The 12,860-nt window shown below is 57.9% G+C and overlaps 1 protein-coding gene across 4 annotated transcripts in view; it reads right to left on the minus strand.

The window, feature by feature from the left end:
- Positions 1-200: 200 nt before the first annotated feature.
- The window catches only part of EVL (Enah/Vasp-like), a 141,484-nt gene continuing 128,824 nt past the window's right edge, over positions 201-12,860 (minus strand). For all 4 annotated transcript variants that reach the window (XM_033108357.1, XM_033108355.1, XM_033108358.1 and 1 more), the window contains exons 8-14: positions 11,295-11,355; positions 8,261-8,324; positions 6,541-6,607; positions 6,386-6,448; positions 2,843-2,909; positions 2,453-2,510; positions 201-689 (exon numbers count right to left, since the gene is read on the minus strand). In XM_033108357.1, the coding sequence (XP_032964248.1) occupies positions 652-689; positions 2,453-2,510; positions 2,843-2,909; positions 6,386-6,448; positions 6,541-6,607; positions 8,261-8,324; positions 11,295-11,355 (418 nt within the window). In that variant the 3' untranslated portion in view covers positions 201-651. The remainder of the gene's footprint in view (positions 690-2,452; positions 2,511-2,842; positions 2,910-6,385; positions 6,449-6,540; positions 6,608-8,260; positions 8,325-11,294; positions 11,356-12,860) is intronic.

The following is a 12,860-nucleotide window of genomic DNA, read 5'->3' on the forward strand; positions in this document are numbered from 1 at the left end:
CTTCCGAGGCCTCCCCTGGAGCCCGCCGGAAGTGCCTGAGCTGCCCGGCTCCCCTCCCTGTCCTTCCCGTCTAAATGCAGCGCAGCTCCCCACCCAAGGCCCCCATTTTGCTCCTACGACTCGTGGCCACTGCGGTCGTGGGCTCTTCCCCCCAAAGGCACCCTCAGCCAGGAGCGACCAAGAGCCAGCGGGAGCCGGGCGTGTGGACAGGAAGCGTTTATTACCACGTGGACAGACACCGCGGTGCGTGACAGACCTTCACCACCAGGACACTGGGGAAGGAGCTGCGTGGACAGCCCCCCTGCCAGCCAAGGTGCTGACAGCGTCACCCAGGAGAAGACTGGGGAACCATCTAATGAAGCGCATGATTTGGGGTGTCTTCTCTATAAACCAAAAGAAATGTACACTTAAATAGGCAAATATAAAATACAAAAAAGGCGAGTAGACCTGGTGTTCTGTGTCAGGTAGAATCTAAAAAAATCCAGGAGTTGAACTTTTTCCTCATTTTAGTATTTTCTCTCAGGCTAAGACTTGCAGTGCAGCACCTCTCCGTTTCATCGCGCTGGCGTGTGCTGGAGGCCGGGCCGGCTGGCTCCTCACTGTCCCCGCCGTCGTAGGCCTGCATCTCAGGTGGCGGCAGGGCTGAGGGCATTAGGAGGTGCTCACCCCACTCAGCTCCTGCCTGATGGCTGTGGGACAGCACAGGAGAGGCAGGCTCAGGGCCTCCGCGGGCACCCTCCTGCTGCCCGCCCGCCCCGCTTCCCAAGAGCCCCACCCAGGCCTCCAGAGCTCAGAGGCACAGATTTGGGGTGACAGCCAAGCCCTTGTGTGTCTCAGTCCCCTGAGGGTGGAGCTGCTCCTCCCCGCTAGAGGATGAGCTGAGGGAAGGTTGTGACCTGCGCAGACTCGGAGCTGGGGAAGGGCTGGAGTCCCCCAAGCCCTGGGCTGGTGGCCATCCAGTCTTGCCTGGAGGACCTGGGAGCCCCTCCCGACGGTGGCAGGTGGAAGTGCCCGGCCTTGAGCAAGACAGATGCCTCCACGACTTCCTGGCCTGAGCTTGTCCCCCACCAGGGAGGGCCAGGGCCTTGTCTTGTTCTTCTCCCAGCTTCCTCCTGTCCCCCCAAATTTGGGTCTTTCCCTGGACAGACTCCACTGGGCCTGAAGCCGAAGGCCAGGAGAAAGAGCCAAGGGCTGGGCACTTACTTATCAAGTCATAAGGGGTGTTTCTTGGAGCCCCCAAACTGCCCACGCTTCCCATGGCCCGCTTAGCCACTTGCCTGCGAGGCAGCTTCCATCTGTGGCTGCCCCTATGGCAGATGGGGAAACTTGAGGCCTGGAAACAAGTTTCCCAGCACTCACTTTGCTCTGCAGACAGGCTGGCTGGGCAGCCCTGCTCACAGCCGCACAGCAGCTCTGGCCCTGGGGGCCACACAGGCAGCCTCTTCTGAGGGACCCAGCAGTCAAGCTGAGTTAATAGATGGCCTGTGTGTCTCCTTTCTGGCTCCGGCTCTGTCGAGCTCTCTTCATTCATTAACTCCTTATCTACTCAGCTCGGGCCTGGAGGGGGCCTGCACAAACAGGAACTGAGCTCTCTGCTGGGACCAGGACAGGGTGTGGCTCGGTCACCCAGCTCTGGGCAGGGGTCCTGTCTGCAGGCATCTCAGGCAGGCCCCCACCGCAGCCTCTCCTCTCTCTCTCCAGAGTCCAGGCAGCTCCCAGCCCCCAGCTGTGACTTCATCACCAACCCCCCCCCCAGGTCCCCGCCTCTGGTGGGGTGGGTACAGGAGGTGCCTCGCTGCTGTCCCGGGGCTGAGCCGGCCCTGCCCAAGCCTTTCCTTTTCCTCTGGCTGCAGATCTGAGCCAGTTGTATCAAAGACTCTGGTGGGAACCGGAAGGACGGATGTGATTCACCGGGACAAGGTGCTCCCCTCTGCAACCAGAAGCTCTTTTGGGGGAGCCCCCTCCCTGCTGCCCCAGCCTAGGGCCAAGCAGGCTATGGAGCAGATCAGGCCCATAAGTAGTTCTGTGGCTTCTTGGTGCCCCTAAACCCCCAGGAAGGCAGTAGTCACCCCCATGACCTCAATCCCAGTGATCGGAGGGAGGTGGCGCAATCAAAAAAGGCACCCAGTCCACCAACGTGCTGAAATCAACAGACGGCTCTGGAGCACATTCTCCATCACTCCTCCCCTCCTGAGCACTGGGGCGTGTGGGAGGTGGCAGATTTAGGTGGCATGCCACCGGGAGGGGTGTATACTCAGACAAGTCCCTTAACTTGTATGAGCCTCATTTTTCTCAACTAGAGAATGGGGAGGGTGATGTGGGCTGTTACAAGGAAGGAGACCTCGAAGCACAAAACGCAAGGCCCCCTGGGCCCTGGTGCCTGCCCTGCCCCCACCCCAGTGACCTCGGTGCAGCCCCTGCGGTGATGCCCGCGGGCGGGCTCTTCACTCACCATCGATGATCTCCTCCTTCACTTTGTGGAGCTCTCGAACTACCTCCTCAAGGATTTCCTGTGGGGAGCAGAGCCTGAGACTGAGGGATGGGCGGCAGGGACATGAAAGCTGGCCTCCTCGGGTGGTGAGCCGGAAGGGGCAGTGGCATCCTGGCCTTCCTGCAGAGCCACAGCCCTCACCCGTGCCCCCAGCCAGGGGACTCTGGCCACCTCGGCCGCCTCCCACACTTCAGGCATAGCCTGCAGGGAGAGCCCCAAATGCAGGCTGGGATTGCCTCGAGGGGCAGAGGCGATGCTTTGTTCTGGTGTGGCAGGGGCTGGGGACGAATGCTGCCATCCTCCTCCCCTGCCTCTGGCTCCTCCTGGGCCCTCAGGGAAGTACGCACTCACCTGTTTCATCCGGTCTAAATCGAAGGCGTCCAGGGCCATGTCATTTACACTTCCTGCCGGCTTCACCCTGGGGAGAGGACAGCAGGGTGCGGTAAAGAGTGGTGGGGCCTGGGGGTGCCCACCACGCTGGGGGCCTGAGTGTGAGAAGGACAGCCTCCCCGTAAGGGCCGAGCACTGCCCCTTGCCATCGTCCCTTCTAGCTTTTATCTCTGGTCACTCTTTGCTACATGAACAAGATTCTAATGCCCCGTCTCCACCTCAAGAGGGTCTCCTGGATACTGTGACCATATTTCCCAAGCCAAGAGTCAGGATGTGGGGTCCAACAGAGGAGCTGTTTTCTGATTTGAGAGCTCTCACAGATGTGGGAACGCAAGCAGACAGCGTTACCTGTCACATACTGCCTCCCCCGGAAGGAAAACGTGGGTGAGCTAGTCCTCGGGGTGGGGTCTGTATTCCTGGCTAAACTGAGGCGTGGGAGAAACTAGTAACAGTGGCCTTAAATACAGTGCAAACCACAAGACCACCCAGCAAACATGCAGCCCAAAGGCACCCACTTCTGACAGAACGCAGCTCCACAGCCGAACTTCTCCTTCAGGAAATGTCCTTGGATGTAGTTTTGCTCTTTTGAGGCAAAGGTTTCAGTTTCAGGGACTGTAGGTATTTGAAAATCAGTTTCTGAACTAAGGCTAGCTGGTTTGAAACGTAATGTCTTTTGCACAGACCCTCCCTGGAAACCCTGGCAAAATGCTTGTCTAACCACCTTTTCAAATAGGACTGCAGCGCACGCTTTCCGGATCCGATTGATGTCCCCACGTGGAGAGACAGGCTGTGGGCAATGCCGCGGCCAGGCCACTGCAGGGGCTGCGGGTGTGACAGGGTGGACACATGGCCTGGCATGGCCGGCACAGCTGCAAGGGCCCCTGCACAGGTCAGGGCCGGCTGGTGAAATCGAGGACCGGTGCTCTCCACAGCAAAGGACAGTAAGCATGAAAAGGACGCTGCTGGTGCCGCCGCTGTAGAAAACAGCACAGAGGCTCCTCAAAAAACTTAAAAAAGAACTACCATGTGGGCCAGCAACCCCACTTCTGGGCAGGAATCCAGAGGAGATGAAATCACCGTCTCAGAGATAGCTGAGCCCCCATGCTCACTGCAGCAGGGTTCACGACAGTCAAGACGTGGAAGCAACCTAAGTGCCCAGGGATGGATGAACGCTGAGGCCATGTGGTGCAAATAACGGACTGCATGTATACATAACTGCACAATGGAAATTACTTGCCCAGGAGAAAGGAATCCTGCTATAGGAGGCAACATAGATGGACCTTGAGAGCATTATGCTAAGTGAGAAAGACAAGTACTGTATGAGCTCATGTATACGTGGAATTGAAAACAACCAGATTCAGAGAAACGAAGACTAGATTGGTGGTTGCCAGGGGCTGGGGGTGAGGGAGACGGGTGAAGGCGGTTACAGGGCACGCACTTCCCCTTATTAAGTGTTCTGGGGGTGTGGCGTCAGCATGGTGATGACAGTTAGGCATACTGCATTGTGTGCTTGAAAGTAGCTGAGAGAGGAGATCTTGGAAGTTCTTACCACACACACACACAAAGGTAACTGAGGTGACAGCTGTGTTAACTACATCACTGCGGTAATCATTTCACAATATATGCATATATCAAATCACCATGATGTACGTCTTAAACTGTGTAGAAATGGGAGACGTCAATTACATCTCAGTGAAGCTGGAAAAAACCCCATTGAATGCTACATGAAAGTTCAGTGGTCTAGTGCATAGAAGTGGATTTAAAAAAGAGAGAGAGCGCTCCCACACCCTTCCTGCGTGAATTCAAGAGGCCAAATGTGGTCCTGAACAAGTTTGTAAGTAATTGTGGGTCCCAATGGGGACAGAGGTCCAGCCTGAGAGCCCTGGGTCCGTCACACCCATCCTGTATGTTGAGGGCTGAGTGGCACCAGCCATTTTCTGGGTCACCGGGGCAAAGCACTTCACCTCTCTCTGTGCACGCCTCACACTCTCGATGGGAACACGGATGCGCTCTGTGAGCTCAGCAATGCGACTGCTCGACAGGGACCGTTACTACACAGCCCCAAAAGCCGCCTGCGAAGCTAGAGAACAGAGCTGTCTCAGAGCTGGAGAGCCCCGTTCCAGTAGGAACGCCCTGGACAATGCCCTTGCCTGTGTGGGATGCAGCCCATCCTTGCTCCAGCAGCAGGAAGTGGCTAGCTGGGCTGATAGAGCCCTGGGTGCCTGCCTGCTCCTCGGCCCGCTTTTGTTCCTGCCCTCTCCGTCCACCTTCCCCTCACAGCCAGAGCAAGCTTCCCACAGCGCTAATCCGTCATCATGCCCTGTGCTTACCGCTCGCGGACTGGGGCCCCACACACAGAAGAAAATCCAAAGTTCTTACCAGGCGACTCTTTCCGACCCCTGTAACCTCACCTTCGTCTGCCATTCCCACTTTCCAGCACGTTCCAGCCACACTGGCCTGCTTTGTTCTTGAAACTTGCCTGGTTGGTTACAGGCTCAGGGCCTCAGCACTTCCATTCCTCCAGGTTAGAAGACTGTCCCCAGTCTCCACAGGGCAGACTCCTTCTCACCCCGGTCACCCCACGTGCCACCTGAGAGGCTTGCCCAGCCCACTTGCTAAAGCACCTCTGTCCCAGCACTGCCTGCCCTGTGACCCCCTAGGTCTCCCCCAGGGCACCTCTCAGAACCCACAGGCCTCCCCAGCAGAGAAGCCAGATCCCTGCAGGCAGGGACGTGCAGGCCCCAGCCCAGGACCTGGCAGACCACAGGCCCTGGGAGAGGCCTGGCTGTCCGCTGACACTGCCTCACACCGGCTCTGTGGTAAGAAGTGTTGCCCTTCAATCTGTGGCGGGCAGTGGAGATATTTCTCAGGAAGGGTTCTAGAAGCCTGCAAATTCAGGCCACACTTGGCCTGTGGTCACGGTGTGGCTGTTTGTCTCTGAGTTCTGGGGCAGCGTCAGTTTCAAATATCCTACCCTGTTACCACACCAGCTTTTGGTTTGGGAAATACGGTCAGCATACCCTGGGGAAAACCGGCTCTGCGTGCTGTACGCAGAGGAAGGAGAGGAGGCTGGGTGCTGGGCCGGCCCCGGGACTAGCGGTGTCAGGGGATGCAGCTCTGGCTAGTGGTGCCCACACAGCTGTCCACACGAGTGCTGGGACGCAGAGGCTGACAGACCTCTTCACCGGGAGGGGTGGGGAGGCTTGGAGAGGTCACCTGGCTTGCCCCATGACACAGTTAGCGAGTGTCACTGCTGGGACTCAGTGTCAGCTCCACTCCCTGCCTCTCTGGACGGGTCATTCCCCTCCAGGCCTCCATCTCTCCCGCTCTGAGAGGAGAGGAAGGAGTGGCCTGCACAGTCCCTGAGGTCCCCCAGCCCCACCTGTCCCCAGGTCCACAAGAACAGATCCCCCTTTCCCAGAGCAAACTGTTAGAGGACAGGACATGGGACGGGGCCCAGGTGTCAGTCACGGGCAGGGGACCCAGAGGCGGGTTGTTTGGTACCTAGAGTGAGGCTGCGACGGAAGGGGGCTCTTAGCTTCAGGGCTCTTTGCCACGGACGGGGTTCTAGGCAATGGAATGAAACAGACATGTGAACCGGCGCGTCGCCACCTCTGCCCCAGCGGACTCGCGTCTGCGGCCTTCCCAGGGCAGCTCACCTGGACAGTAATGAGGACACGGGCTTCTCCACCGAGTTGCTCCGCTCCCAGGGCTTCCGGCCAGCCTCTGTCAATTCATGTCATGGACGAAGAGCCTCAGGGCTGAGAGGACTCCCAGTGCCCCCCATCCCTGGCAGGAGGCCCCCCCACTGCTGCGGGTGCACAGCGCCCCTGTCAGGAAGGTCTGCTTTGAGCGGAGCTGCAGCCTGGCTCCTTATTCCCAGTCCCTTTTGGCCCAGGCAGCTCTTGTAGGGCTGCAGATGGCACTGCTGGCACCTGTGCTGCCCCTATTCAGCACACAAGCTCCCATCCCCTGGATCCAGTTGACCTTGACTTGGGACCTGGTTTTGAGTCCCCTCACCGTGAAAAGTCTACTCTCCTTGGAACGTGAACCAACGTAAGGAAAACTCAACTATGACTTCCAGAGTCGCCCAGTGCCTGCCTCCAGCAGTGGGTGAGCAGGGCAGACGGGGTCCCTCACCCTGGACACTCGCAGGCAGCCGGAGGTCCACATTTGCTTTTGGGGGCCAGGCCCTTGGGACCCCATGTGCACCCACCATCCACTGATTCACTGGTCTTCCCCACACACTACAGCTGCCTGGGCTTGACGGCTGGTTTGTCTTTCCTTTCTCTTTTTTAAGGTAAGTGATATTCAATTATATTTCATTTGACTTCAAGAGACTTGTCAAACTGAATTGAATTCACTGACTTTGCTGGATGAGCAGAGGCAGAAGGAAAACCCCCAGGACAGCAGAGGAGAGGACCGCCCCAAGCTGAGCCCGGAGACTGTGCACCGACCGAGGGTCCCAGGCAGGTCCCCTTAAAGCCACTGCGGGCACATTGGGCCGCAGGCACAAGAGCTGGGACCACATTCCAGCTGCAGGCATGTGGCCTTGGGCAGCCACTTGATCACACTGAGCTTCAACCTCCTACACTGGGAAAACGCCCGGCCCAGGCACTGGGACGGGAGGTGACCCGTCATTCACCAAGAGTCCACGGCACGCTGTGAGGAAAGGAGGGCATGCCAGCAGAGCACCAGGAGCAAGGTGGCTGCAGGGGCGCAGGCCAGGGCCTCCCACGGCAGGGGTGGGGCGGCCACTTCCTCCCTGCTCTGAGCGACGCTAAACAAGTGACCACTGAGTGACTGAGGGACCAAGCCCAGCGTCTTCTCCCCACCGTGCAGCCTCTAGTCCCATCCCTGTGTCCCAGAGCTCAGACTGGGGGCTTTCTGAGCAGGCTTCGGGCTGTTTCTGGTGGGGCAAGACTCACTGGTGACCACTGTCACATCTATCATAGTTGGCATTTGGCAGAGGACACAAATGCGACTTTTACACATTCCTCGTCAGAGTCCTCGCCCGAGGTCAGGAATCTGAGCCCCAGGGCAACCTCCTGTCACTTGAAAGTTGCTGGAAAAGGAGAGGACTGGATGTGTGCGTGGGGCGCCTGTAGTCTGGCCAGCTCTGATGCCCCACAAGGCAGGTCATCCCGAGATGCCAGCACTTCCGAGCCCCTGCTGGAGCTCAGTGTGGAGGTCACAGCTGAAACCTGCCCCAGGCTCCTCGGAGCGGCAGCTTCTGCGAAGGTGGCAGGGACCTGCTGGTGCAGCCCCTGATGGTCTCTGCTCATCCGTGACGTAAGGCAGTGGGGTCAGACTGTGTCCTGTAAGAGCCCCTCCTGCCTTGAGTCCATGCCCGGCGCTGGGCAGGACGGCACCTCTTACCTGAGGAGTTAGGCGGCTGGCCGGCTGCTCGGCTCCCAGGAGACGGAGAGGTGCTCGGCTCTTCCTAAGACGGGAGAGACAGGCTTGGCTGTCAGTCTGCTTATAGAGGCTGGTGGGGCAGGGGCAGGATTCCTTAGACCAGGGGCATCTATGGAACCTCAGTTTTCCATATTTTAAGGAACATGTTACTTTTATAAGCAGCAAAATGATGAATATTACTAACAAATGAGAACCCCACCTCCTGGTGGGGAGCTGATCTGGCCCATGGAAGTCAGGGAAGGAGAGGCTGTGGAGACACGGGCTCCTGCCGAGCGGGCAGACTTTCTTTAGGGCCGCAGCAACCCCGACCATTACCAAACCCACTGCGGACCCAACGCTTCGCATGTCGCACGAGCACAAACGGGCCTGAGCTCCTGGGGGTGCCAGCACTGTCACAAGGACCTTCTTCTGCCCCATCGGCCACTGTGGAGGGAGTAGCCAGGCGGGACCCACCGAAGGACCTCCCCATCTATGCCTGGTTCCCGCCTCTGATGGCTGGTGTGAGGATCAGATGTCCCAGTGACCCTGGAGAGTGCCATGCAGCTGGACCGGCTGCCGGGCTGGGCTCTGGGACTCAGGTCACGGTTGGCACTGCGGGTCAGGGCCAGCCTGGAGACGTGGCTGTGGAACACCGGGCATACTTCACTTCTCTTTCATGAGAGAGAGGAAGTGGTGAGAACCCATTCTGTTATCTCTAGCCCAATCAGCCCACAAGTTCATCAATGTCGCCACCAAAATGAGTTCTAAAATCTAGGTCTGTCCTCACTAGTCCTCTGTTAAAAGCCCCTGAAGTCGTCTGACGGCTGGTGGGAGGCAGCTTGGCTGGTGGGCAAAGCACAGCGAAGGCAGAGCTTCCCCTGGCCGTCTCGCAGACCCCTGCCCGGGACCACACTGCTCCCATGTTCGCTCTCTGCTCTGGTCTCTGGCCTGCAAACTATGGCTCATCTTTCAAAGCTCAGGGGGCTCTAGGCGGGGTTTCAGACTTCCCCTTGACTCCAGGGGCCAGGGCTCCTTCTCTCTCTGGCCTCATCACCTTCTTTGCCAACAGTGTGCTTGCTGTGTCCTCTCCCTCAAGGTCAGAGGCCATGTCCTATCTGTCCCGGGGTCCCCAGCCCATGCACAGCCTGGGCCATGGTGGGCTCCACAGAGCCTTCTGCCAGTTGTACAGCCTGGGAGGCGTGCCGTGGGCCATCGGTGGAACTGGTCCCGACAGCAGTCACAGAATTGGCCTGTGGCCAGCAAGTGCCTGAGTGCCTGCCTGAGCCATCTGACTCCAAGTTCGGCGCTCCTTCCTTTTTAAAAGTAATGCTCGTTTGTTCTCCACTAGTTATAAACCTAGTCCGTGTTCAGTGAAGAGAATCTGGAAAGTACTGAAAAGCATGAAACAGAAGATTTGCCCTGCAGTGTCTCACCCTCACCGCTGTGGCGTGGAACTTTCCTAACCCTGCTCTGGTGAGAGGAAGTTGGGGTGTGGAAGGGGCCCGCTGACTACGTGTAGGACAGAGGCAAATGGAACCAGCAGCAACCAGGCCATTAGAAAAAGAAGGAGAAGGTCGGGGGTCAGAGGAACAGAACTGCACCCGTGGGGCTGAGGTGTCTTCTGGAGTCCCTGGGATTTGACCCCAGGAGCCCAGGGTAGGGCGTCGGGGGTTCGGGGTCTGGGCTGAGAACCAGCACCTGCCTAAGAGAAACAGTGCCGACTTGAGAGCTCTAACGCTGCCGCCGAAACCTGGCCACGTCTCATGATACCTGTGACCATCCTGTGGCTCCCGGCCAGAAAGGCCTCTACAGTTTCAGACATTCGTGGACAAACTCCATATTCTACCAAAAGGCACGGGGACAGTGGGGTACATAGGTCTGGCCCCCACAAGGCTTATGATCCTGCAGGGAAGAGCCGAGTCTGAATAAGCAACGAGGCATGTGCTAAGGGCCTGAGGACAAGCAGAAGTGTGGGGGCTAGGGATCAGGCGATGGGGAGCCCTCCTGAGCCGGGGTCTGGGAGGCTGCTTTTCAGGGAGTAACGTTAACGCAGAGAAGGGCAGGCTGAGGCGTAAGTGGTACGAACGAGGGGACTGACAGCCCAGGCGTGGGGCTCAGAGGGCGACGGGAAAGTCGGTGGGCAGGGCTGGAGCCCAGGGGTCATACTGGCTCAGCCCCAGCCTGCTGGTGGGGGAGATTAAGTCAGCAAGTGCTGGCTGCTGCCGGCTGGTTGTATTTCTTCTGTCTCCTTCTGCCACTGAGAGGCAACCTGCGTGCGCCATTTGTAGGTAAGGTCTAAACCTAGCCATTTCAACAGGGCTCTTGTTCTGGGAAAAGCTTAAAAGAGGAAAAGAGGACGAGGCACCCTACGTGGACGCGGATGCTTTGAGCCTGTGCGGCCACACGAGCCTCTAGGACACCGTAGAACGAGAGCCAGAGTTCCCGTTCCTCTGTTCAGCTCACCAGCAGCTCCTGCCGGAATCGACGGGCTCAACTGGAGTCTTTAAGAGCAGGAATAACTAGAAATAAAAACCACCTGGCAGGTCTTCCAGCAAGCGTCCGTACTGCACTGCACTCGGATCCCCGAATCCTGAGGGCTGGGGTCTGTGCGTGGCCCTCTGTGCCCCAGGCTCTAGGCTTCTCCCTCAGGGCGCTCCTGGGTTGGATCTGGCTTTTTTGCCTTTTATCTGAGTCCCCTCAGGGCTGCGAGCTCCAAAGTGGGGCAGTATCCGCTAGCTGCTCAGTGAGCACAGGCCTGTTATCCTTGCTGTGACTGGGACGGCCTGAGCCTTCCGCAGGCCCTCCTCCTGTGTCCCTGCCACCACCCCGTCCCTCCTCCTGTCCCCTTGACCCCCATCCCTTCTATAAATCACCTGGTGAAGTATCTATCACATGTATGTCCAGGGCACCAGGTGAACCTTGGTGTCCCAAAGGTGTGGCTTGGGGCCAGAGAGCCTTCCTGGTCTATTCAGTGGTGGGGTGGGCGTATGGCGGGGGCGGTTTGCTCATTGCTCACCGTTTGGCTTTCGTCTTCCTTTTTATCAGCCGGCTTGTCTGTTTGGGAGGCTGCTTTTCTCCTAACATAGGAAAAGAAGATACAAATCAGCTCCTGAATGTTTTTTTACCAGTCCAGATGCCTTCTCTGTGCCGGACACAGCTTTGTCCTCAGAGCGTCCTGACCCGTTTTGTGCGAAGGAGACAATTTGTCCGAGCACCCGTCTGGCCTGTGGCAGTGCTGGCCGTCCGTGCTCGTCCCCTGGCCCTGGACCCAAACTGTTCTAGCAGAGGTAGAGGACGGGGGACACAGCTATCTCTGTCTGTAGCACCTCAGGGCTAGAAGAAGTTGGTTTGCATCCTATCCGAGTTCCCCTGGGGCCTGGCTGGCAGTTATTCTTCCAGGACGGTCAAGACCAGGCCACATGGGATGGGAAAGGTGCCCTCTGGGCTGCGACCTGTCACTGCCAGGGCTGTGGGATCACTCCGTCTGCAGGCTGACCCGCCTGGGTGAGCGGACCCCACCACCTGAGGGAGGGAGGAAGAGCCTTTTTCTGTCGCCCCAATCTGGAACACCTCTAAGAAGCTAGATATGCTCAGAGGACAGACTTTCAGTTGCCCAAATTCATGCCCTCTGGTCGTTTCATGCTTTCCTCCACAGGTATGAATTCTTTTCTCATATACTCTAAAACCTTGCTCCTATCTTTCTTTGTTTTTTAACCTCAGTGGTTGCCTGTATCTGGCTAACTCCCAAATCTATGCACGTCGGCCCTTAATACTCCCCGAACACATGCCTGTGGGCTGCTTTAACTCGGGGAAGCTGCCAGCACACAGCACTGAGAACTCATGAGCTCAGCTGCCCATCAAGAAGGAAGCTGGCCTGCCGAGTGGTGAGGGGCCGCCGGCTGGTGACAGGCCCACACGGTGGCCTCTGCAGTCTCCTCACCTCAGGAAGGACGGGTCTACCCACCCACAGCTCCTCCTCACAGCAGTACGGCCAATCAATGCTACCTCTGCATTTTAGTTTCAATTTGTCTTTTCCGACCTTCACTCCTGACACCTAGTGCAAGCTGCCATCATCTGTTCCTGGATGACAGCAGTGGCCCACCCGCTGCCACTCTGCCCCATGACACTCTACTCCTATCTAGAGCCACTGTTTAGTCTTTAAAAGTCCAAAGCAGGCCATCCCAGCCCTGCAAAGTCAGTGAGCTAAATGTGTGTGCAAGCGCTCAGCACACAGCAGCCCCCAGCAACACTTGTGCCTCCTGGACTCCCCTGCAGGGCACGGACGCGGCTGTGGCCACAGAGGGAGGGAGCCACGTGTGAGCAGCAGCAGTCGGTGAGGGCCTTCTCGTTGTCCACTCCACGCAGCACCCATCACCAACGTGGGTTTCCGGAGCACCTCGATGAGTCCTTGCTGAGCTGTGCAGTCTGTCTGTTCTTGGTAGGGCCTGGCCCCTCCAGCAGCACTGGGTGTCTCACTTGCTGGCTCCGAGAGAAGCCGGCCTTTTCCTGTTCTCAGGGACTTCCTCTCCGTTTGGTCTAAAGCATGTAGGCCACGCTGTTATTGTGAATATGTTGGTTTTGG

The sequence above is a fragment of the Rhinolophus ferrumequinum genome, chromosome 6 (genome assembly GCF_004115265.2).
Source record: "Rhinolophus ferrumequinum isolate MPI-CBG mRhiFer1 chromosome 6, mRhiFer1_v1.p, whole genome shotgun sequence".
NCBI lineage: Eukaryota > Metazoa > Chordata > Mammalia > Chiroptera > Rhinolophidae > Rhinolophus > Rhinolophus ferrumequinum.